The sequence below is a fragment of the Gymnodraco acuticeps genome, unplaced genomic scaffold (genome assembly GCF_902827175.1).
Source record: "Gymnodraco acuticeps unplaced genomic scaffold, fGymAcu1.1, whole genome shotgun sequence".
In the NCBI taxonomy this organism is placed as follows: domain Eukaryota; kingdom Metazoa; phylum Chordata; class Actinopteri; order Perciformes; family Bathydraconidae; genus Gymnodraco; species Gymnodraco acuticeps.
The window spans coordinates 1491112-1516768 of record NW_022990135.1 but is presented as its reverse complement, the minus strand read 5'-3'; the positions used below and the strand labels follow the sequence as shown (position 1 = coordinate 1516768).

Sequence of the window (25657 nt, the reverse complement as noted above, 5' to 3'; positions counted from 1 at the left end):
ACAAGTTTACAAAAAGTACCTGAACGCAACCTGGAATGACTAATATCTTCGTAATGAAATGTTCCTAATTTATACAACAAGACGTAAACGCAAATATTAACACTCATTAACGCGCTGTGTTTGTGTCTGCCATGTGGTTTGTGGCGCATGTTATAGTGAACACTTACTACCGTACAGGCGGGGCTCCATTCGATGCTACCTGTGTTTAATTGCAGAGGTAAATCCCCGCCCTGACAAGCTCTTCTCCGGTGCACGCTGGATTAGTAAAGGTGCGAACCCCTTTACGTTGGCAGTATCCAATCAGCGCTGTCCGTGGCGATGTATGTGTTGTGTTGAAGCTGCTGCTACGAGCAAGACTACACAGGCAGTATGGCGGAGGAGGGCAGTGGGTGCGAGTTAGAGGGGCTAGAAAAACAATTAGAGAGTTTGTTGGGCCGCTACTCAAGTGAAGAATTGCAGGCCGACAGTAAGCCTTTCTGCTCCGACTTTTGCGAGGTAAGGAGCCGTGGCTGAAGTTGTTGACAGGCTTGTTGACAGAGATAATGGCATATATGTTAGCCGACTCCCCTCCCCCAGAACTGGCCGCTACACAGCTACCATTAGCAGCTAGGGTTGTTAGCATCTAACAAACGAGTCGTATTGGCTTCAAAAACAAATATATTACATTAACATATCGTAAACATTATCACTGACATCCCAGCCTCAGATTTAAAGACATCATCGAATCTTCTGAGTCACCAAATCAATCAAATATTGACGCGTGTTTACAGTACAGTTAGCTAGCTAACACGGCTAATCGCTTTAGCCAGTTAGCCCACAATTTGCCAAAAGTTAGATTAGTTAGTCTGCTGAATGTTTACCAAACTGCCGAGTGGACAACTTTTTTGCACGTTTACAACAAGTTTAGTTATTAATTAGCCAGGGAGTAATTTAGTGGACGTACACTCCTATAACTTAATGTTGTTTTGCAATTAGCAACCCTTAGTTGTCATGCATTTGCCTGGAAGACCAACTTTGACTAGGCTTAATTATCCGTCTTAACCAACATGGGGTGTAAATGTACCTTTGCCGTTTTAAATGACATAATTCCTGTAATCGCAACATGTCCTCTTACGTTGACATGTTTGTTATGCATTAATCTAAATGCATAGATACAGTAAGTACATTTAGTGCATTTAAATGTCTGGTATTGCTGGTAAATATTCACTAAAGAGTCTTAAACGGGGTATTAGCATTACCACCAAGAGTGAAAAGGGGTGTTTTGTTTTCCTGAGGACTAATCCAGAAAAGATGTTGCTTCTGAGCTATTGGCATGCCATTTCAACTTTAAATTCTCTGTATGAAAACACAACTTATGAAGCTGTATACAACACGTTTGGTTATCAGTTAGCTAGTGAGGAATTTCTCTGAGTAAACCAACCTCTATCTTAATGTTGTTATGCAATTAGCAGCCTTAGTTATGATGCATTTGCCTCCAAGACCAACTTTAATTATGGCTTTATTAGCTATCTTAATAAGCAAAAACACATGTAAAAGTTTGCATTATTACATGACATAATTCCTGTAATCACAAGATGTCCTCATACCTTGACATTTTCATAATGTGGTCAAATCCGAGATAATATTTTGCTATTAGCCATTAGCATGCCACTTAAACTTTACATTCAAGGTCTAACAGCGATTTGAACTGAGTCCATCAAGCCAAACCAAAGCTTGTGCTACAGTTTTATATTGTATAGATTGGAGAAAGGCCTGAGGACAGCATAGTGACAGTTCACAGCATTCAAGTGGTGCGCAAGTCTGATGACCTAGATCTCCACCGTTAGAGGGCAATATAAGCACATTGTATTATAAGGATTGGACAGTTTGATTGTTAGTATTATGTAAGGTGCACTAAAATGTTCCTTTTTGGTTGCACACTTTAGTATAAATGTGTTATAAAGGAAAGCTGCTGAAATAGCTGTTAGTCAACATGCCGTACCAAATGTGTTTTCATTTGAGGTTTATATTAAAATATGTGGCTCATCCATACAGATTCATTACCATACATTAGTGGATGTCGGGGTCTATTTTCTCCTGTGTTTCTATGTAATGTACCAAACCAAGGTATTGGTTGTAGGGCTGCACAGCCTTAAAATATCTTATTTTGGTTTACCCACAGTGTTATTCACAAACAGAATTGATTGACCATGTTATGGAATGGAGAAAATCAGGGTGTTTCAATATTTAAAGGAGGAAGACAGCATTGGATGACATTGACAGCATTGGATGACATTGACAGTACATACGTGCCTCTGGTCTTGATCTGGTTGCATCACCAATGTACCACCAACTGCTGTTAAACATCTAACATCGCAGACTATACATGATAAACTGTACATGCTGTTAACTGTCCTTGTGTTCTTGTCTCTGTTTTGTCTCTTCTCCGTGCAGCTGGTGGAGCAGCATGCCTCTGGCTGGCAGGTGCCGCTGCCTCAGCTCAGGATCCTTGAGAAAGCTCTCCGCTACTTCGCCCGAGCCTCCACCTTCTTCACGTCAAACTGTGATCATGTTCTTCACACACTCAGCAGTCTGGCTTTGTAAGTACACAGACCCTGCTCTAAAGACTTGACACAGATTTTACATACTGCTTTGAAAGGTTATTTTTTATTTGAAATCTATCTTTCTTGCTCATCACTAATGTTAGCTTTGCAAATTCACTGTGTTGACAATGGCATTGTTACATTGCTGCCTGGACAACAACATATCCAAGACCCTTTGAGATTCCCTTTAAAAAGAAAGAGTTTGTTTGTGTTGTGTTCTGGTTCCTGGTTTGTTCAGTTTTGCTTGGCTCACAATTTAACTGATGTCAAATTGTGAATGAATGAAACCCTTTAATACCCCTCACTGAGTTAGCCTTGCACAATGTGTCCTTGGAAAAGCAAACATTAAACATCACGCACCCTGAAAAAACACTAGACATTAAGAAAACAAGGCATTATCTCTTAACCATACACAAGTTAACAACCCTATAAACATCTATTTGTTATGTTGAGATAAAAGGGGGTAATGTGCACCTGATCAGAGAACAAAGTCATTCTCGCTGTGTGTGTTGTTATCCAAGCCTATCTGCGCTTTGTTCGTGTAGACGGTACAGCTGGGCATACATGGTAGTACATGCTTGTGTGTATGTCATACTGGCTAGCTAATGGCCTCTGCTCTGCACTGTTATCATTCATCATTGATGGTGCTGTTCCTTAGCGTGGAGCCCTGTTGCTGTTGGTTGTACAGTTTGTGCAGCCAGCTCAGCCATCGCCATGTTGAGGATTTCCCTCAATCACAAACATTCTGTGATTCTGTATAAACACCTTAGAATCCTTTCAAATTCACAGACAGAGAGAAAACATTTCAAATCAATTGCATACAGAGAACAATGAGAACTTTTTTAACGATACAACAAGTAAAACCTTTGTTTTTATATATTTGTCAACCACATTTAAAGCCTTATATATTTGTGCACAGGTATTGGCAACATCAACAGCAGTAAATAAACAAAGCGGTTCATATATAAAACATTTAGTAAAGACATTGAATGTTGATTGTGTTCATTGGCTCAAGCAACTCATTTGCAAGCCAGGAAAAATACCCGGCGTGCTGCCAGCTGTTGACTTCACTCTATCCTTCAGGGTTTCTATAAGCTTCATAATTAACTGCATTCCTCTGCCTTTCTATCAGCCAGTGTTTTTACAGCAACGTAAAGATTAGAATGTCTGTTTAAATCAGGGTTGGTAAAAGGAAGCCACATCATTTTTGATTTCCCCACAGGAGTGTTTTTGAGTTGCTGCTGTTCTTTGACCAGAAGGACTTCCATCAGGAGCCACTGAAACACTTCACTGTTACGTTCCAGGTGAGCATGGAGTGCAGATCTCTGTTTATTCTTCGCGTCTCAAAACGGTTCAGAACTATATATCCATGGTTAAAATGCTCCCAAAATAAAAATGGTGCTCATGCTCTTTCAGGAATGTCACTTGTCCCTTGCGAGGCATCAGAATGTACACTTACTTCAGGTGGAGCGATCGGTTCGGAGCGGCGGGCCTTGGGCCGGCCCAGCTTTACAGGCAATCCTCAGTGAGTCCAGCTTACCTCAGAGTGAAGGTAGGTTCCCCCTCCCCTGTTATATAGGTTTTTGTTCATTGCCGATGTTCTCAATAGTTGTTCCTTGTGTTTGTCTTGCTATTTTCTCAAGCCATATCAAAGTAAACTAAATCCTTACCCGTCTCTTGACTGCTCCTCAGTGGATGTGTGCGTCAGCTCTGAGCTGCCGGTGTTCTTCGAGCTGCGGGTGCGCTACCTCTTGTCCTGTGAGCGCGTCAGCGAAGCGTTGGCGCTGGCTAAGTGTTGTTCTCGGCATCCCACCGCAGGACAACACCTGTTCTTCCTCCAGGTCTACCTCACGTGGCTTTTCAAAACCTCGCAGCATGACCGCCTACATAAAGAGGTGGGTGGAGCGACTGTAATGCGGACATTTGTTTCTTTGAAGTTTGAAATGTGTATGAGAGTCTTAGGCTTTAACTAATGCTCACATTTTCATCAATTCTTTTAGCTGGCTGACTTTAACGGTAAAGATGCAATTCACATCATCTGCCGTTTGGAGTGTGAGGAAAAGGATGAGGTGCTCCTCGCTCTCAGCAGAGTCTTTCTTTCCCAGCAGCTACGCAGAGGATACATGTACTACTTGTGGTAAGCAAATCTAAATCTGATCGCGTGTCGCCAATTGAGGGCCCCTATTCAAACCAGCGTTAACACTTTCTATCTCTGATCCTCGCAGTGATCTCGTCTTCGTGTGGAGTAAACTTCATAATCGATTGAATACATCCAAGCAAGTTCTACTTGAGGAGAGTCATCAGCTGCTGTCGTCTGCCAGCAATGTCAACTCAATCTTCCCGTTCATCAGAGCCGTACTGCAAGAGGTGACAGACATTAATCCGCTGTGTATATTCTTTAATTAGATACCATTTCCATATTGATGTTAAACCTCTGTTTGTCTGTCACTAGCTGGGTGAAGATGGTCTCCAGTTCTGCGTGGAGCTCTGTGCTAACGCGCTGGGTTCTTGCCGTCCCTGCGATGTCAAAACAAAGTCCCTCATCTACAAAACCATCGCCGGCCTGCTACCCAATGACCTAGAGGTTTCCCGGGCCTGTGCTCTTCTTGTCTTCTTCCTCGAACGCACCGTTGACACCTACAAGATGGTGTACCTTCTTTACATGCATCCTGATCAGGACTACCACGTGGAGCACAGCCCCATCAGAAACCACATTCGCTTTGAAACCCTGCAGGTAGAACACTTTTAAAACAAGTCCTCAGAGAAAAGGCAGAGTTTCTGTTCAGCTGACGGTCTAACATTTTCTTTTCCATCTCTCCGCAGGTCTTGAAGAAGGACCTGTGTTTTGACCCAGAGTTTTGGAACCTCATTGCTCTGCGGTCCAACTGTTTGAAGCTGCTGAGCGACAAGGTGGATAGCAGTGCTCTCGAGGAGATCATGGAGGACAAATGGATCCTGAGCTATCGCACCAAAGATCCTGCTTCTCGATCGAGAAAATCAGTGTGTCAGAAAGGAAGTAAGGGGGCAGGAGCCAAAAAGCGGCACCACAAAGAGGATACCGACACGGCATCTAAGAGAATAAAGGGCACGGGCAAAACACGGCTAAATGACCACACTGTAAAGAAGAAGGGGAACCAAGGGTCGCCATCATCGGAGCCTTTGAGGCGGTCATTTTGGCAGCTAGACAGACTGCAGGACAATGTAGCCGCAGAGTATGGGGAACTTAGACGGGCTACACGGCTCTCAGAGAAAAACCCAGCGAAACGGAAGATTAGAAAACCCAAGTGGCTTCTGGAAGACTCGGGAACTCACGGAGGAAATAATGTTCCTAGGATTAAAAAGCATGGGTTGAAACATCAAAAGCACTCCGTCGTTAGGAGGTCTGAATCTGGTGACCTCAAGAACAATTCCAAACACAAACTCTCTCATTTAAAGGACAAGAAAAACAACGGCAAGCAGAAGAAAGGGTTTCCGTTGGACTCAGTTAAACCATCCGCTGCTCCACAAGTAGTTCTTGAGCTTTCGCTACCAGACAACGAGCTGATGGGAACATTTACTGAGGACTCGTTCAACAGACAAAGAGGTTTCCCTCAAATGCTTTTTTACAGACCTACAATGAAGGTTCCTGCCTCGTCGCAACCTGTGAAGCCTGTACACGGCAAAGAGGTGGTTCTCAGAGCACGGGATTCAGCCATGTTTCTACAGCAGCTGCACTGTTATGCTCGGCGGAGGAAAGGTAGAGGCAGCGCTGTGAATATTCAAGGCTCGGTGTCCACCATCACACGCTCTTCTGTGCAGGGAAGTCCCCCGAAAGACCCGCAGAGAGAGCTCAGTGAGAAGCCTGCCGCTGACGTTAAACCTGGAAACACCTCGCTGACACCGGCAAAAGTTGCGAAATCCCCGGTTTCGGAAAAAGTCCCTCAAGCTCCAACTTCAAAAGCAGTCCCACGAAAGATATTCTCGGGAAGAGAACTCTCCAAAAAGTCTGCTGTTGAGATGAAAGTTAACAATGTTTCTACACCAGCGAAAACTGAAGTTACCGAAGTCCCAATGTTGGATAAGGTCCTGCAAGCTCACACGATATCTTCAGAGAAAGAGCTCTGTGAAGAGTCTGCAGTCGAGATGAAAGTCACGATAGCATCAACGGCGTCTGAAGTGACTCAACCTTTAGGTTTGGGAAAAGGCTGTAAGGCTGAAAAGATAAAAGACGCTTCCAAAACAACTCCACCTGAGGTCTCGCAGACGCTAGTTACTGATAAAATCCCTCCAGTCTCAAATACAGCCACGGTTTCAATCATTGGAGCTGCTGATCGAACGCCCTCAGAGTCCCTGGAAGTGAAACCAGAGCTGAAGTTACTCTCTCCTCAGGCGGAAACGAGCAAAACTCCCGTGGCCCAAGCTGACACCACAGAGATGCTCCCCACTGTCGACAACAGCATTTGCGTCGTGGATATTGCAGATGTTTCCCTCTCAAAAGCACCGGTGCCTGGTGAAAATGATACACATGGAGGATCAATGGTCACACCTGCTGATAAAGACAGTTTAAAGGACATATCTGCTCTGACGTTAGTAACAGAAGTGGTGAGTGAACTTGCACCCGAGGCCCTGGCTCGAGACCTGGAGAATCACAAACAGCCAGCTCCACAGGACGGCTCCTCTACGAAGTTGGTGGTGAAAAGGAAATCTAGAGTTCCTCGCAAGTTCCTCAAGACCTCCAGCAGCTCTGGGCTCTCTGACGTGAAGGAAGAGGGATTTCCCTTTATTGATCTGGAAACACTTGATGAAAGCGAACTACCAGAAACCGAGGAATCAAAGCTGGAGTTCTGTTGTACCTTCTGCAACAAGACCTTTAAGGGGAGTGTTGTCATAGCACACGCCATGTTCCACTATCGCAGGGACGAGTGCATGTTCTGCGGGACGATGTTCAAAGACGACCTTCTGGCCATGATGCACCTGTCCGACCACATAGAGAAGCTGAAGAGGAGCAAAGAGTCGGCCGCTCAAGTAAACTCCGTCTCTAAAACCAAAAACGTCTCCACAATTAAGACCTCTTCCAAAGCCAAGACCCCGCGCATGTCTTCACGGCGCCGCAGTAGTGAGAGACAAAGGAGATCCACAGACTCTTCTCAATCAATAAGCCTTCCAGATTCACCCCCGTCCAGATCCAGAGAGTTGAGATCCAAGTCAGTGGACGGTGGATCTTTACATGAAAAGAAAGAAAACTCTTCAAAGCACCTTAACAGTAAAAGCCCTGTTCAGAAGGTAAATGGGCATATTATATTCAAAAAGGAAGAGCTTGGTAGACCGAGGAAGGACGCGGGAGCTAAGCCAACAAAGCAGGAGACTTCTCCAGGAAGAACAAATGATAAAGCCGAGAGTCCCAGGTTACAAGAAAACCAAGACTCCACAAAAGAAAGTAGGAAAATCGTTGAGAAAAATGTGGAGGAAAAAGAGAGACTATGCTGTCCGGTGAAGGGGTGCGCTTGGTTTACAGACCAGTCAAAAAAACGTGTTGCGCTCCTTTACCACGCTCTCGAAGATCACAACGGCGAGGAGAACGTTTTACACCTGGCCTTCCGTGTAGGAGACGGCAAATGTAGCAGCTGCATGAGGGTCATGTGGAGTTTTGAACATTTTCAGCACCACGTGGAAAGACACCGGCTCGCTCCTCGGCATCCTTGCCTCCATCAGGGATGCGCGGCCAGGTTCAAAACGGGGATAGAAATGCGACGCCACACCAGGAAGCACAGTCCGCTGCAGGCAGTGTGCTGCCTCCCTGGCTGCTCGCAACTCTTTATCTGTCTCTGGGCACTGAATCTTCATGAGAGAGAGCACTACGCTTCCAAATCCACTAAAGCAGACAAGAACACCAATGAGCAAACGGGAGACAAACACAATAACACTCTGCACGGGAAGAAACAGCCAAATCATAAGCCAAAAACTGCTGCAAATAAATCTGTGAGTGTCAGATCTGCTCGTAAATTAAGAGGAGACGCCACACATAATTCGTCAACAGAAAAACCAGCTGAGTCTGTTCAGAAAGATGAGTTGAAAGAGAAAAAGGAGACCAAGGACTCACACGTATTAAAGAATCTCTCTAACAAGGACACTTGCACACAGCCCGCTGGCCCTAATCTCAGATTAAGGCACATGTTGAGAAAAGTAAAAAACACAACCAGAAGTCACAGAGTCATCTCATCTGCGTTAAAACACAATATCAAAGTGAGGCACAAGTTCAAGAAGAAGGAGGTCAAAGTCGACACAAAAGGTCCGAAAAGAAGAGGGCGTCCTCCGAAGGCAAAGGTGGCTGTGCATGATGAGAACACGACTGATGCTCCAAACAGTCAAACTGTGGTGGAAACGACTAAAGCAGAGAAGATCGAGTCAAAAGAAGAAGAAAAGAGTTTGCACGTCCAGGATGTTGCACAAATTACAGAAACGTCAATCAACGAATCAAAGTCTAAGATAAACAAGCAGATGAAGAAGAATCATGTTAAACAAAACAACATCTCTACAGCTATTGTGGCAGTTAACGGCTTGAATCAAGAAATCAGCACCACCTCTGCAGACAAAGTGCGGAATAAAGTAAAGAAACGCGGCGCTGCCACAGGAAGCGGTGGCCTAACTGCTCCTTCGGACTCAAAGAAGCTTAAGGTTACGGAAAAAAAAGCCAATGCAAAGATTGTCAGGAAGAAGACTCCTGTCAAAGAACCAACGTCGATCTCCTCTAACTCTGTGCCTGCTAACGGTTTGAATCTCATCACCGCACCACCCAACACCTCAGGAGAGAAAACACAGACGGTAGGAAAGTCAAGGAAACCACAAAAGAGAAAAGAGGAAAAGCAGGACCAAATTCGTAAAAAAGTTGATAAGAAAATGCCCAAGGGATGCAAAGATGTGAGCAAAGCATCTCTGCTAAAGAAGTCCAAACCTGCAGAGAAACAGGCTAGCACATTAGCAGAGAGCGCTACTGGTGTGGGAGATACAGAAACACAGAAGGGAACAACGGAGGAAAACTCCATTCACCCCAACACAGCAAATAAGAAGCGCAAGAATGTACAAGAGGAAGGTGACGCAGAGATTGTCAAGAAAACGTGCCAAGATCAGAGTGGTGCATCAGCGTCTGAGGAGCCTGTGAACACTGAGGAGAAGGAGGTGAAAGCAGAGGAGAGGGCTCTAAAGGAAGAGGAAACACAGAGCTCTCTACCCAGCAGCCCTGGTTACACTCTACTGAAGAACGGACAAGCAGCAAAGGAAGTGAAACAGGAAGTTCTTCCAGGGTACGGTAGGAGGCCGTATGTGCGTCCCCCACCGACTGCATACCTGGATGAGAAGTACATCACCATGCCGAAGCGGAGGAAGGAGCTGTTCTCTCAGTCGCCTCAGAAGAGCCCCCCCCCTCTGCAGACCTGCGCTGCAGCGTCTCCGCAGAGACAACGCTGCGCCAACTGCTTCGTGACCTTCAACAGCGCCGAGGATCTGCAGGGTCACCTCAAGCTGAAGAAGTGCTCCAACCTCTTTGGATTCGACTCCGACGACGAGGGTGAGTCGTGAAATAGATATTAAAAAATAAATCGGAAATAACATCTCTGGCGTTACAGCAGACATATTCGCCGTGCAAATGGATGAAGACAATACACGTTTAAATAATGGCATTACTCCCTTTTTGTCTGCCATAGATATTATGATTATATCGTGAATTACGACACCCTTAATGAGGACTGTATAGTGACTCTTAACAGATGATATTTGTGTCATGGTAATAAAGTACCACATTATTGGGTAGCTGTGTCATAATTCTCTTTTTTTCCCGTTTCAGGCCACATTTTTTAACGTCTTTTTTTAAAGAAGTCAGAGTGACTTTTGGAGGGATAACAAAGACCCGCACGGACCTCTCCGGATGACCTACTCCCCGATGTTGGCAAGGACTCGTGCATCTGGAAGACCTGAAGGGTTGTCCTGACGTTCCCTGCAGCATATGCCTGTAACACAAGGCCCGGGAGCGGCCGTGGGAAAACCGCTCGATAAAAGACAACTGGACTGAAAGCCAGTCAGACCGTTAGCAGTACAGCGAAGTGCCTGCTCTGGATCCGCCGTGCTGGTTCCAGCTGCTTCCTGGAGATTAATGTGGCTTAAAAAGACTTCTGAAAGCTGTGAAACAAAAACTGATGTTGAGACTGCTCCTGCTATCATCACCATTCATATTTTTCACAAGCCATATAATGTTTGCTTTTTGCACTGTTCTCATAATATTCTTTCTGCTTAAACCCTCAACAAATCTTATTTTAACACCCTATATTTTTCCTAATCTTTGAACATTTGTAAAATTGCTGTATGGAAAATGTATACTTATTGTTTAAATACTTCACACATCCCTATGGGGTTAAGTCTAAGCTAGTCTTCACCAGTAGGGGGGAGTGTGCACCAATCTCTGCAAAACGCAACATATTATTATTTGCAATTGAAGGATTTTACCATAGGATTTTATACCAAGCTGCTCCACGGTATTTCACTGGACGGACTTCCTGTCATCAAGCTATATTTTTTTAGCAATAACAATGTGCCAGTGTCTCTCTCTCTCTCTCTCATCTGAAAATGTTCTGTGTTTTATTCACTGTGAGTGGAGCAGCTAACAAATATTATATGTCCTCACCTAGCCATAGATGTTATCTTTACTGTCTATAAACACTTTTTCTCTTTTAAGGGGAATGTTTGTGCAAACCACAGTTTACCGTTTTTCAATATCAGCAGCAGCAGGAAGTTATATTTATTTATGTTTTATTTTCTATCTTTTGTAAATATTTGAAGAGTTTCAATGGCTTATTATATAAGGGGGTATTGGATCTGGGTTTATATTTTGTTCTTCAGGTAAAAAATAAAACTGATTTCAAATTGCAACTATTCGGCTGGCTTTCACACCGTGTGTCTCCATCTGAGGAATGAGCAGTTTGCGCCAACATCTTGAAATAAAAGGTTTCGATGCCCTGTTGACAGATAAGACAGCGGTATTTGACAGTGTGCTGTTGAGAAAGAAAATATTAAGTGTCACTCAAAAGACAATGCCTCAACATTGAAAACCTTTGGCTTTAATATTTTGATGAATTACTTCAAAAAGTGTGCACAACTCCGCACTAAAAGGTTTGCTGGAGGACATAACTAATAACCAAATATTTAAATTGTAATTACATTTTCCTTATTTAAAAGGAGCTGACCCTACCAGAGGAGCTTCATGGACTAGGGATGTGCATCTCCATCACTGAGGCCGATGCGATGCGCATCTCGATACGTTGCCACGATACGATACATTAACGATACATTTGAAACACCAGGCGATGCGATACGATTCACCCCTGTTGCGATACAGTTCGATACGATTTGATTCAACATTATGCGATTCGGTGCGATACGATGCGATTCAACACGATGCAAAAATAATGATACTTCAATTTGGTACGACAGAGGATTTTTGTTTTATTCCTTATATGCAGCAAATCATACATTAACAAAAAAGTGCTTTACATATTTGGTACTGCACATCCCATCATGCCGTTTATTTTTTACCTTTAAAAGCTCTCCAGAGTACAATGTTATAACACCTCACAGTTAAACAATGTAAGGATGCATTGCTCATGATTAACAATGTGCAAATAACAGCTACCATAGAGCAATGCCCATACAGCTGCTGCCTGATGTGCTTAACACTCATTCATAGGCTAACTCACCAGTGAGCAGAAAGCGGTGGGTTCTATATGAACAATAAAGAATACAAATAACCTTTCACGAACAGGTATTTCATAACTGCTTACAGTGAGGAATACATTTAAATTATTATTGGCCGTCACAGGCTGCTGTAAACTAAACACCACTCTCTCTGACAGAACACCTCACTGAGTGATTTAACTCATATGTCTAACTTTGAGGTTTCTCTTTTCAGCCGCAGACCCCATGTCGACTCTTTATGTGCGTCGCTAAGTTCCTCGTACTACTTGTGTACTTTAAATCGGCTCGGCATCGTTAACAATTTGCGAGCGATTTTTCAAGTTGACCGTCTGTGCCGCGCACATATACCATCAGGACGTTACTGATGGGGTTTCGGCTGCGGAGTGATACTGTGTGTATGCAAGCCCGCATCTAGGACGGATCTATGTATCATGGCTGTAGACCTGTTAAGTAATAAAGATACCTCATATAAAGGTCTACGGATACCTTATTACTCTCCATGACCTGCGGTCAACTATATAGCCTAGCATAAAGGACTATTACACCGTCTTTCTTGAACAATCCGAAGTGTTACCAAACGTTTGATTTGTAGGTATTTTTCGGTGCGCTGTGTTTCTCTTTCTCCTCGACTTCCGTGTGTGTTGATAACTGAGACTCTCGGCCTCCGTAGTGGCGAAGATATCAAAGATCGTCTCTGCTGAGCGTTGACAAGATGAGGGGATTTTATATGAATGAATCGGTTTTTTACCGATGCAAAGACGCTACGCAATCGATGCATCGCGAGTTCAACCCGGTTCAACCCAAACTGTAGCCGATGTGCACTCTTTCAACCGGTGCACTCGCATCTTGAACGTTTATGCCGGTGCACCGATGCGAATCGGTGAATCTTAACATCTCTATCATGGACACTTCATGGTAATTTCAAAGGAAATAAATCCCCCTTTGTCATGGTCGGTCAGTGATATAACATCTTGATTCCACAGATTGAATGTGTTTCAACTAGCCGAGTAATTATGTAACGAAGCAGACAGAAAGGAGATCTCTTAGTTTACCATGTGACTCAATGTTTGTTGTGGTAGACGCAGACAGGAAGAGAGAGAATGCGAAGAGGAAGACACAGGAAACCGCAGGTAGAGTCAAGTTCTCACCCACAGCAGTGTGTGTGTGTGTTTTGTCTAAGCTAAACATTATATATAAGACCATAGAAATAACAGTTAAAGCAACTTTTGAGGTGAAATGTAGCAAACTCTTGCTCTCACGAATTATTGTTGACTTCCTGGGCAGTAAAACACTTGTTTCTTAATTTCAATAATTAAGATGTTTTACTGTTCTTTATCATCCATGACGCACAAGCTCATAAAGATTGACCTTGTTCCGGATAAAATGACCTTTTAAACAGCATAATATTCGAATTATATGTCAAAAGTATTCACAACAAAAGTGAAAATATGACAGGAAATAAAAGGCCCTTTTAGTTAGCATGGTATGGCTGTAGCACACGGTGGCTAATGTTAGCTAGTGTAACATGCTGAGATTAGTTGATGTAGCAAAAGGTTAGCATTTAGCTTTATCTCATAACTACCCAAACGTTGCACTTTAAATGCCAATTGTTTTCTAAAATATTAAAACAGAGCATATTCCTCACCTGTTGTCTCTGCCAGAATGCTTTTACAAACAGGGACACAGTATATATCAGTCAGAGAAGGCTTTTAATACTTTAAATATTCAATAGTAGCATGATAAAAGACGTTTTTCTTTACATCCATATAGCACACGCTACAATCATCTCTACATAAATCTTCATCCCAACATGTCATTGTTTTTTAAAAGCTTTCATATGAATCTTGCAGTGCGGACAATTAAAAACACAATTTTTCATAGTTATTAAAAACTGCAAAATACAAAAATCGCAAAACAACATTTAGTTAGGGTAGAGACTTAAATACATATGATTCCATATTTAAAATATCAGTATTAAATATGACAACGTTTAAATATTTACAAATAATATTACTCAAGAGTGTAAAGTTAAATTACTTGAAGAGTTCCCATTGATTGTGATCAGACACTTGCAGCTCGACAGGCAAGTAGAAACTGGAGGAGGTGTTTGGGAGTGTTGGGAGTGTTTAAATTAGCGTTTGATTAAACAAGTTCTGCCTCTTTCTCTAGCAAAAAGGCTGAAGGAAAATTAAGACGTTTACTGTAGGTAAAAAGAAAAAGCTTTACTCCATCTCTTTTGTTGTTCTTGTGTTGGAAACAGCCTCTGGTCCATCACCAAAACATACTGTCACCAGTTCCACGTCGAGAGCCCGGCAACATCACATTACATGCAAAATAAATCCTTCAACCTCTCAAATATCCCACCACTGCCAAAGGGCCTGCAGCATATTTCATCTAAAAAAAAAAGAGGAGCATGGAGTCTAGTCTGTCATTATTTTATTCCACTTTCCATTTCACACAGTCATGAGTGGTTGAAGGTCTTGCTCGAACACGTTGCAGCAGGGGTAAGCGCTGCCAAGGAGTCTGATTCCCCCCCTCGCTGTGGAGCTTTTAAGCAGGTGTGATTACCTGCTTCCAGTCAGAGGTCTCAAAGAGTCAAACACATCCTCATTTTCTCCACTTTTATGAGTTTCCCTGCCTTTTCTGTGCCACTTGAAAGTATCCTCAGAACAGTGAGCATTAATAAAACTCCTCCAGGCTGCTGTTATAATCCAGTAGTATGTAAATGTGTCCTTCCACCTTCCTGTAAAGAGGCATTTCCGCCTTTCCCCCCCTAAATGTAGCCTCATGTTGAAGGGAAGTACATGCGGTTTTTGCTCCTCTGTCTGTGTGTTAATTCCAATCGGACGGCCTCAAGAAGTTGGGGATGCACTGGCAGACGCTGTAGCTGTAGTAGTTACCCGCCTGGCACACAGGTTGGGGCTTTCTGCACGGCAACTTGTTACAACTAGACAGAGGAGAAAGCCAGAAAAAACACGATCAAGAGGTAGAAAAAAAGAGAGGAGAGTACAAAGAATTTGGAGGCGGAAAAAGTAGACCAAATGATGCAAACGGGCGGATGAGAGGCGTGGAGAATCAATAAAAAATAACACACAGGGGATTCTCTCTTGGCATGCTCAATCATTCAGATCTCGTTCGGATAAAACCCCTGATCCAAGTTTTATTTTGCATCAAACGGTTCTGTGCGTGAGAAAAAGACGGAGCATGTCTCCGGAGAGGGAGAAATGGCTAAATTCTGGGAACTCATCCTCAAAATCACAGTAGGTGCATTGTCTTCCGTGCACCACCTCCTGTTACCAGATGTTGAATTATATTATCAAAGGAAATCAATGTGATATGAATGTGCATGCTTTATTCTTACATTCTAGTGTTAAAACAGTGATTTGCTCAATTGTAAAGATCTCTCGAGCTCAGAGAGTTCCTTCCATTACTTGCTCGTATGTTGGTGAACTTTCCCACATGATAGGAAATCACTCATATATGTTTTTCCTTGTCCCTTTCTCGGTCTCTGCTCACTGTCATCACGCTGCTCCAGCCTGCCCGCCTGTCTCTCTGCAGGCCTCTGGGGTCAGGGGGAGGTTGATCTCTTGCATGCTGGCTGTGGGAAACCGCGACACGCATGCATTACATGAACACCACTTGGACCTGTGTCCATAAAAGGTCGTATGGAAACATGTGAGCGAAATATTTTCTCGAGTTCGGAATGTATGACATGTCCATTGAGAGTTTGCTTGCTTTCTCCCCCTCTCCAAGCTCTGGTTCTCACTCTTTCCTCACCCCTTTTTCTCCCACAGAAAGCTTTGTGATGGCACCCTAAGGGCCGATCAACAGACTGGACCAGTTCCCCCAGTACAAACCACTGGTTGAGGTAACTTATGATGAACTGACTGAAGTTACGACTGAAGTTTCTGCCACCCAAGAACTCTCTCGCCATTATGCATTCCCCAAACACTGTCTTACTGTAGAGCATTAAAGAACAAAATAAGTGTATTTATTTTCACATGGAAGCCCCTAAAACGACTTGCCGCCTTTATTATGTTAATAATGTACTAGTTTAATCGCCCTGTCACCATGTAAGATGGCTCACTTTTCTCATATTTCTAAGCTATTTGCTTATTCTGATCTAATTTGCCTAAAAAAGTTATAAAAACAAAGCATATTTTGTTATTGAAACTTTGCTTTTAGTCCACAGGTCCCCTTTTCTCTCTCTAGAATGACACTTTTGTTACATTTGGCTCATGTAAGCTCTGCCTGCACTTCACAGAAAGAGAATGTAATGGTCCCTTTAGTTGAATATTAAAGCAAGATAGAAATGTTTGCTTAGTGGCTTTTCAGGCTAAGGGCAGAAGGGGTTCAAATTGCAGTTGGCAGAAAGTGTGGATCCTTGGAATAATTTCATCCCCCAAAGGAGACTGTGTTTCCTTTCCTTTTTCCACAGGAGAAAGTCTGCAGAGCTGAGAAAGCACGGGACAGATTGCTCGTTCTGTTGTGAGCCTACCTGCAGGAGTTAGCGTTGAACTTCTTGCCCTGCTGCAGACAGGACGGCAAACTCTCCCTGCACTGACACAGGCAGGTGTCGGGGTTCAACGGCTGGTTCCTGGGACACTCTGCAGCACACACACACCCGCACAGCTCCTCTTCCCAGCGCTGGCCGGCAGGGCACAACTTCCCCTCGCCTTGACCTTCACACTGACATTCACCTGCGGGGAGAGAGCTTCATCAGATATCGGCTGGTGGCGCTCCTCTGTCGCTGTTGTTGCTAAATATTTGGAGCTCAGGTTCTGACTTGTTAGATATTTTGCTTCCTAAAACTTCCCTGTGTTTATCATCCTGGCTCGATCTGGCCCGGCTGCTTTCAGGATGCCGGCCCCCTTTTCTTAACAATGTGGTTTATTTACAGTAAATCGACCTCTTGAACCAGGAGGTAACTACAGAAAAATGTGTGTTTCTTTAACCATTTTCTCACAAAAAAGGAGCCTTTTATCTAATATGTATAATAAGTGTATGTATAAGTAATTTAATATGGGTGTCCTTTAAAAGAAAGTCTTGAATATCTACTATATATAATTCAAGATATGTGGATAGCTTGAAAGCCTGCTTACAGGTGTTGTGGGCCAGTTTCCAGCCCGGGTCGCAGCTGTCCTCTGTGAGTCCGTTGCGACACACACACTCGCAGGACGATTCGTGCAGAACCCGGTTCGGCCCGCAGAGAGCCAGCAGCCCCGAGTCCAGCGCCTCTGAGAGCCACGTGGAGACAAACATAAGGTATTTAGGTCCTGCAAGCAAAGAAATGTACAAGTCTTTTGTTACAGCTGAATTATCTCTCCCTCCAGGGAATTCAATTGCAAGAGTTTCTCTTGGAAAACCCCAACAAGCATTATAGGGCCTCTTTAATATGGAGATTTTCCCAGATTTAGTTCATAAAAAGTGAAAATCTTTGGGTTTTGATGAACTGTAATGGATTTGGAGCATACAAATGAAATCAAAGTTGTATACTTTATCCTAATAAATCATGTACCTGTCTCTCTCTCAGAGTAGTTAACGGCGTCTCTAGAGACACACAAACAGTTCACTGGATCCCATAATGACCCCGAGGCACAGGGGACTTCGGGTGGGGAACACCTGCACACACACACACACACACACACACACACACACACACACACACACACACACACACACACACATTATTAGTATTGCATGTAAAAATGAGTCAGAAATGTTCTTTCACACACGCGTCACTCCTCTCTCTGACTCACAGGTGATCTGTCGCGGCTCGTCTGATGATGGAGTGCAGAGGCCGCTTCGTGATGCAATCGCAGGAAGTGTGGTTGACAAATGTTACCATGACGATGGAGCGCTCCATCCTGGGCGGGGACAGCTCCATCAACTGGGAGGAGGAAGAGACCAAGGTGTGTGAGTACACAACGCTATAAATTGTGCATGATTTTTCTTTTTCTTTTCTGCTTTCATGTTGGCCAAGTTATTCCGTTTTTTAAGATCTTCTAGAATAATTAAAGACTGGTAATGACTGAAGTGATTTCAGCCATGTGGAGGTTGATGTAATGACTGTGAGGTTGTGTAAGTGTGCGTGACTGTGTGTTGTAGTGATGTGCAGTTTAAAGGGTCCCTCTGCAGTAGGGCGGGTTGTGATGCATACACACACATACCAACACCATGCTGTCATCTGAGTGTTGAGTTAATCTGAGAAGTAGAACAAAGCTGGGCCCATTGAACATCATTTCAATACAGTACAATTTCAGATACTTGTACTTCAGTATAGAAATCAGAGTACCTCCTCTCCCTCCTCTTACCGTCTTGCTGACCAGTGTGTGGCTGGTGTTGGTGCAGTAGAACGCCTCGTTGTTGCAGCAGCCGCCGCAGCGGTGCAGCGCCACGCAGCGAGGCAAGAAGAACTGACTGGTGGATTCTGGGTATTCTTTAGCCACCTCAACACACACTTCTCTGGGCTGGCAGGAGGTCCGCTGGATCTCCTCTAAGATGACTGGCAAATGAAAACACATGTGATTAAGTGTGGGGAAACTCTCTGGCAGCTCACTGTAGTGTTTCAAGAATGAGCTCAAAAAGCATTAAAGAGGATTTATAGTAAGATTTTTGGTCTTTATAGGAGTTATAAAACATTTACTTGACAAAGTCCCGTCTACTTTAAAAAGCGCCTCCTCGCGGGGCTGACCCCACAGATCCTCCAGGTCAGAGTGGACCAGAGGGCTCGCTGAGGAGGAGGGAGAGGAGGAGGAGGGCCATGACTTCTTCCTCAGGCAGTGCTGAAGCCGGTTGAATTCTGGGTACAGAAGCTGTAACAGCTGATCCACGCTCGTCACTGACTCCAAACTGGGCTGGACATCTGACAGTTCTGGAGCCTGCAGACAGGAAGTAAATATGCAGAGAAATGTGAATTAACCAATAATTCTTTGGGAAAAACCCTTTTCTGTAGACAGGAATCGTGGTGGATGAAATCGACAAGAAGGGGAAAAACAAGCATGTGATTTTCTTTCGTATCTCCTCTGATAGCTAACAACGTGGTGGCTACTGTCAGTTATTATAGATATGTGTCCTCTCCGCGCGCACACACACACACACACACACACACACACACACACACACACACACACACACACAACACACACACACACACACACACACACACACACACACACACACACACACACACACACACACACACACACACACACACACACACACACACACACACTCACTCACACATTGTTGCATATGAGGAATCTGCAAAGTCTGCATTTCTTTCATTATGCCTTAGCATTGCTTTTTTGGTGGTTTCTTTTTATAGCATTCAGACGACTGTAAAACATGTCACCTCGGGCAGTGTGATACAATCAGAAAATACCTGCTGCTGCTGCTGCTGCAGTGCCCCTGAGCAAGATGCTGTGATCTGAAATGTTTCTAGGCCCTTCTGATATATTTCCTGGCACACTTCCTCGATGTGCCCTCCATTACAAGATAAGCTTTAAGTCTTCTATGTGCGAGCTTCGGAGCAGTCCTTAAATGCAGCATTAGACACAGTCAAGTGTCTTATTTCAAAAACCACAAGTTCACTTTTCATGTAACTTCCAGGTCTGGAAACTGCACTTATTGTACTATTAGGGAAGATCTCGGTTTACAGTAGCTCCGTTCCTCCTGTGAGTCATCCTGTAATGGTTTCTCTGACTTTGTTCCACTCCGTAGAGACACACTACACACAAGATAAAAGGTTAATGGTGTAACAGACTGGCTGCTGTCAGTTGAATGTTTGTGTGTCACGTATTAATTCTTCCCCCGGGGAGTGAGCGTAGTTGTTTAGTTTCCCAGGCGGAGGAGAAGCAGACTGGTACAGCTGGCATCACCTTAACAGAAACCAGATCTCTGACGCTATCAGTGGATATATCTCTTTCTCTCTTTTCCTCCTCCCCCCTTTCTGTTTGTTTCTAGCCATCCGATATGACTCATCATAATGTGTAACCTTAAAAAACTATTCTGATTTCATGTAAGATTCTGGCTTCTGTATGTAAGGGTGGAAATGAATTATGGCATGAAATCAAAGTAAGTTGAGTCCAACGCTTTATAGTTGAAAAAGTTATATCATTTATTCTCCCTCTCCTTCGTCTTGTTAAGTGATCACATGACATGAGGTCATCGCTGTTGGACGATGAGGTCATGATGTATAAATTACCAGTGCTCTGCAGCATTAGATACTTCACACACGCACATGCACACACCCAATGCAATCGTCACACACTCTTTCTGCCAACATTTACAAGCAACAACAACACCATTTTAATTTCTGTTTATACTCCCATCTTATTAGGTCACTAGGATTCCTTTAATTCAGTTCCAAGATGATTGGATTTCCAGTGGATTTGAACACAATCCCTTGTATTTTAATATTAATAAATGTCAGAGGATATCATGACGCATAGCTTTTAGAGAGGGAAAGCTTTTACCTCATCCCCAGAGAGACTTCCAGGGAAGAACAACACATATTCCTGCTGGCTCATGCACGGCATTTACAGTAAAGTAGTTATCTGAAACCAAATCTTACGCTGTATATTACTGAGAAATTCACTGCAGAAACAGGAGTAGAAAGAGAACCTTGGCTGCCTTTTATTTCTTAAATAAGTGCATTAAACCCTTTGGATGATTACCACTACCAGGAGTGTTTTGCTATTTAATTGAGGTAATTGTAATAATGATGTATAATATATTTAAAGGGGCCCTATTGTGCAAATGTTCAGGTTCATATCAGTATGTAGTTTCTCTACTGGGACATGTCTCCATGCTCTAATGTTCAAAAAGCTCTTTATTGTTCTCATACTGCCTGTGCGGCAGCAGCTCTTTTCCCCCTCTGTCTGAAACCAGAGCCCAGTCTGCTCTGATTGGTTAGCTGGCCGGCTCTGTTCTGATTGGTCAACTGCTTAGATATGTCCCTCCCCTTAGCCTGTCATGTACAATGTGTTGGAGGGCTAGCCAATAGAAGTGCAAGAGTTACATCATGATGTCACTATGTTCCGAGAGTAAACAAAGGAGTCCAATGGAGGGGGGAGTGTGTGGGAGAAAAACTCCCTCTGGAGGGAACTTTGTGATTGACAGGTCGCTTCCACAGTGCTCTGTGTTTTTGGCTTACACCTTCAGAGTGGGTTTTCATTTCATGAGATTTCATTTTTGCATTTCGGTCGCCTGAAAATGTCTTAGCTGTACTTTGCTCTATTGTATTGTCTTTTTTCTAGTTCCATATATTTCTATAGTCCTTGAAATCAGTTAAGCCCCGAGCCTGACGAAAAAATGTCGAAAATCGAAAATGACATTCCCAGAACAAATGACTATACCTTCACTTCTAAAAGGGGAAAATTAATAATCTTTTTTCTCAAAGAAATTATAAACCTGTGAGTTGGATGTAGAAGAGTCAGAATCAATATAGAATTTGTTTATTTTAAAGTAAATTGAGATTGAACATAGTAAAAAAAATTAAAATTATAGTGTCTGTCCAGAAAGAAAACATTACTTATAGTGAAAACCACCCTTGAATGATGGGATAGTAGACTAAAAGCTTTAGGAATCCAAACTATAGATTGATGCAAAACAAGTGACATTTGACCTTTTTAGAGAGATTTATAAAAATAAAACACTTCTGGGGTCATTTGGGTGCATTTTCCATATCTCTGGCCCCCCTCTGGATTTTGATGATTGACACCTCTTGTTATCCGTTAGAGCCAATAGAATCGAAGGGAAGTTCCTAAAATCCATCTAAACATTACCCATTGGTGAATTAGTGATGCGTAGCCAGAATGCCCAAAACCGGAAGCTGTCATACACTCTCGTAGCAGCTAATATGAAAACTCCGTTATTGACATAAATATGAAGATGGATTATCAGTAATCATTTCAGACACATTGGATTAACCTTCTGCAGCGTTTTGATCGTTTTGATGCCATTGAACACAACTTTTGATCAGAAACAGCAAAAGGTAAGACATTTCTCCCGTGTTTGCTCCATAATGCTACGTGGTGTGATGTCTGGGTTTGCTTCCCCTGTCGCGAGTTCTGATCGCTCAGTGATGATATCTGTGGAATCTCAGCTTGCTAATCGATATCTTGTTTGTGCAGATCCGATAAGTGATAAGGGTATTTTTTCCGTGAGTTCTGTGCTAAGTGCGTTAGCATATTTTCGCTCAGGGCTAATTCAGAGCCTTTCTTATTACCCATATGTTTCGTTTTGCTAAAAATGGTTAATTTTGTCTGAAAGCAGAGTTTCTTCCCGTTAAGTGGGTATGACACATCCATAGTTTGTTAAATGTTAAGATGCCCTCAGACGCTGTTTCTTGCAAGATGTTGCGTTTTGCCCCCGCCCGCGGGGCCGTGGGGTTTAACTGGTTAGGTGATGTCACAATGATTACTTCCTTTCTTTTATACTTATTTAATCATCATTGCCATGTACCATCTTATACACCATAATCACAGTCTGATATTATTTACCGCATCCCCACCTCTTTTATCAATTAAGATCGAGCACTAAGCTCCAAAAAACTAAATATTTGCATTTCACAACAGCTTATTGATATCCCTTCTATACTCTTGTATATCTCATAGATACATTACAGCATTATAAACACTTGTTTGCTTTGAAACTCTGAAACCCAAATGTATTTTGGTTCTTTACAAAATAGAACAAATACAATGTGGTGGATTAGAGAGATATCCTGTTGGTCATGCTGCTGCTTGCCACTACCCATAAACCCCAGGTGGATCACTGTGTGTCTGAATGGTCTTGTTGTGATGTTTTGTTGCTTGATAGTTACTTTCCCCACCAGTTTACATTTATTTCCAGGCTGTAGAAGTTACTAAAAGGACTTTTTAAAGATGATGATTAATAAAATGTCTCACCTCGGTGCCCATGTCTCCTATTGTAGAATAGTCCGGGTAGTCTTGCGCTGCGCACAGATAGCTGCTGTTAAGAATCCATATGAGCAAAGCTGGTATCCACATAGTGAGGAGATGGAGAGGAGAGGAGATATCAGGGCAGAGGAGGAGGAAGTGAGTGTATTTAAAGTGAAAGAAAGGGAGGAAGGAAGGAGGAGAGGAGAGGAGGAAAAGGAGGAGGGTATCACAGAGTCGGCAGGTATCTCTTGGCTCCTCTCGTCATTTTATCCCGGGACGAAGTTGCTCTTCCGGCGCAGGTTGTTAGAATTTGGGAAGCCAGCTGAATGAAACATGGTGAGGAAACGGTGTCCCCTTCTTCCCTCAAACACCGCTCCTTTTCTTTTCCACTTCAAAGGAAGTAAGTCCTCTTTTCCTGCTGCGTCTCCATTGTTACTGTGATGTCAGGTGTCCGTTAATCTCCTCAGTTTCTCTGACCTTCAACTTCTGCGTCAATCTCTTCTCCTTCGCCCTTCACACTTGTGCACCTCCTGGCTTTCTTTATCTTTATTTTCTCCTCACACAACAGCTGTGCTCTTCCCTCCCTCCCTCCCTCTCGCAGATTATCCCTTCCCTCTTTATCTGTCTCCTGTTTCTTCCGCGTGAACCTCCGGGGCAAAGCTCTGTCTGTCTCCTTCTTTTCTTTCTAAATCAACTTTTCCTGATCCTTTGTGAAACATCAAAGAGGGAAGAGCTTATTCCAAATCCTGTTTCCAAACGGAGGTTTTAAGAAAAACTGCTTCTGGTGTTTAATCAAACAGAGGGAATGTGCGTCCTGCCCTCAGACGTCCTGGTGGAGTGAATGAGGAATAATGCACGATTGGAAGGATTGTATCTGGTGGGAGGAGTGAAGGATTTCATGGAGATGATTCGTGCGTAATAGCTTATTATATTTGCCCATTATTCCCCCCACCCCCTAAACATTTTTATTAGTGTCTGCAGAAACTTCCTATCAAAGCATGCCATCATTCTCATTTTGTATTATAATCAAAAGTCCTTTATTCGTCCCACAGCGGGGGGATTTAGCTATTTTGCAGCAAAGGGAGAGTCACAAAAGGAAAAAATAAAAAAAGTCCACCCCACCTGCCTGAAACGCCTCCGTTGGACCCCTTTCATTACTTTATGAACATAAGGACATCACTATGTAACACTCCAACCCATACGTGATAGGGCTCTGGTTTCAGACAGAGGGTGAAAAGAGGTGCTGCAGCACAGGCAGTATGAGAAAAATAAAGAGCTTTTTGAACATCATGGAGACATGTCACAGTAGAGACACTAAATACTGATATGAACCTGAACATTAGCATCATATGTCCTCTTTAAATTCACTGGAGAGAGTTTCAGTTGTGAAATCACTCTGTTATCTCTTTGTCCTTCCATTTTAGTTATTCCTCATAACATGAGCAGCTGCCTCTAAAAGTGTGTGTGTGTGTGTGTGTGTGTGTGTGTGTGTGTGTATGTGTGTGTGTGCGCAGTAGCAGCCGTGATGAATGTGTGTGTTGCTCTAAGTGCCTTTTTATGAGCTGATAATACCTTTGCTGTCTCTCTCTCTCTCCCTCACTGCTTTATGTCGGCTGCTTTTCTTTTTCAACGGCAGGACAGACATAAAACCTTGAAATTGCCCTCACACCTGCAGCTGCAAACACCTCTTCCTCCTTTACACTTCATCAAGCTGCATCGTTATCTTCCTCCTTCCCCCTTTTCACCTCTTTTCTGGTTTTACCGTTTCAAGGTGCTTAAAATGGCAAACTTTACATACCTGCTTAACTGTACCGCCCTCAGGCTGCTGGCATGTGTGTCATGGACAGTAGTACGCCATTACGTGTCCTTTTTCTTTAGCTAGTTAAGTATATTTTGTACGGTTTTGTATTGCTCCTTTAACTCAAGTCTTATTCCACCTCTAGTCCTACAGGATGAAGAGGAGAACAAGGTGAGGAAGCTTTATTTTTAAATTATAATATCTAGTTTTTTTCTTTTCTCAGGGTGAAGCAGTTACCGACAACTGTGAAATAAATGATGGGGCAGACAGACGGACAGACAGGAGGACGACCAGGCGGAAGGAGGAAGAGGTATGTCTGGGAAACGCTCGGGTGAGAAAACATCCGATTTTTGGGCCAGTCACTGCCAGCCTTTTCAGGGATTAAAGACTCACACACACAAACACACACACGCACGGCAGCGGCAAGTGTCTGCTTGCTTTATGGGTTGAAATCCGCACAACCAAATTCCACATTCCTCTCATTGCTGTCTCCATTTCATCATGAGAGCACAGAGCATGATAAAGAGGTGGAAGAAGTACTCAGGTCCTTTACTAAAGTCAGAGTACTAACACTACACTGTAAAAATACTTAATAGCAAGGAAATAAAGGAAATTCAATTGAACAAAACAGATTTCTGTGACGTAAAGCA

At 43.3% G+C, this 25657-nt stretch overlaps 2 protein-coding genes and 1 long non-coding RNA gene across 4 annotated transcripts; 2 read left to right on the top strand and 1 right to left on the bottom strand.

The window, feature by feature from the left end:
- The first annotated feature begins 340 nt into the window (after window positions 1–340).
- Window positions 341–11480, top strand: LOC117546720. Its single transcript, XM_034217067.1, has 10 exons — window positions 341–495; window positions 2434–2579; window positions 3805–3886; window positions 3999–4134; window positions 4275–4477; window positions 4583–4719; window positions 4808–4949; window positions 5035–5316; window positions 5406–10125; window positions 10402–11480. The coding sequence occupies exons 1-10, from the start codon at window positions 370–372 to the stop codon at window positions 10413–10415; spliced, it is 5988 nt and encodes a 1995-aa protein (XP_034072958.1). The 5' UTR covers window positions 341–369; the 3' UTR covers window positions 10416–11480.
- Window positions 11481–13176: 1696 nt separating this feature from the next.
- LOC117546696 lies at window positions 13177–18275 on the top strand. The gene is made up of 6 exons (XR_004569062.1): window positions 13177–13432; window positions 14563–15562; window positions 15838–15977; window positions 16097–16170; window positions 16741–17567; window positions 18064–18275. It is a non-coding gene; the product is annotated as an uncharacterized LOC117546696 (long non-coding RNA).
- On the bottom strand, window positions 13993–24058 carry LOC117546691 (vascular endothelial growth factor C-like). Of its 2 annotated transcripts, none has more exons than XM_034217014.1 (8): window positions 23216–24058; window positions 18949–19183; window positions 18617–18807; window positions 18062–18192; window positions 17821–17924; window positions 17405–17578; window positions 16801–17002; window positions 13993–15249 (listed from the first exon to the last, which is right to left on the bottom strand). In XM_034217014.1, the coding sequence occupies exons 1-8, from the start codon at window positions 23315–23317 to the stop codon at window positions 15135–15137; spliced, it is 1254 nt and encodes a 417-aa protein (XP_034072905.1). In that variant the 5' UTR covers window positions 23318–24058; the 3' UTR covers window positions 13993–15134. The 2 variants fall into 2 exon arrangements, with proteins under 2 accessions (XP_034072905.1, XP_034072907.1); XM_034217016.1 differs by having other exon boundaries at window positions 17405–17539.
- Window positions 24059–25657: the final 1599 nt, after the last annotated feature.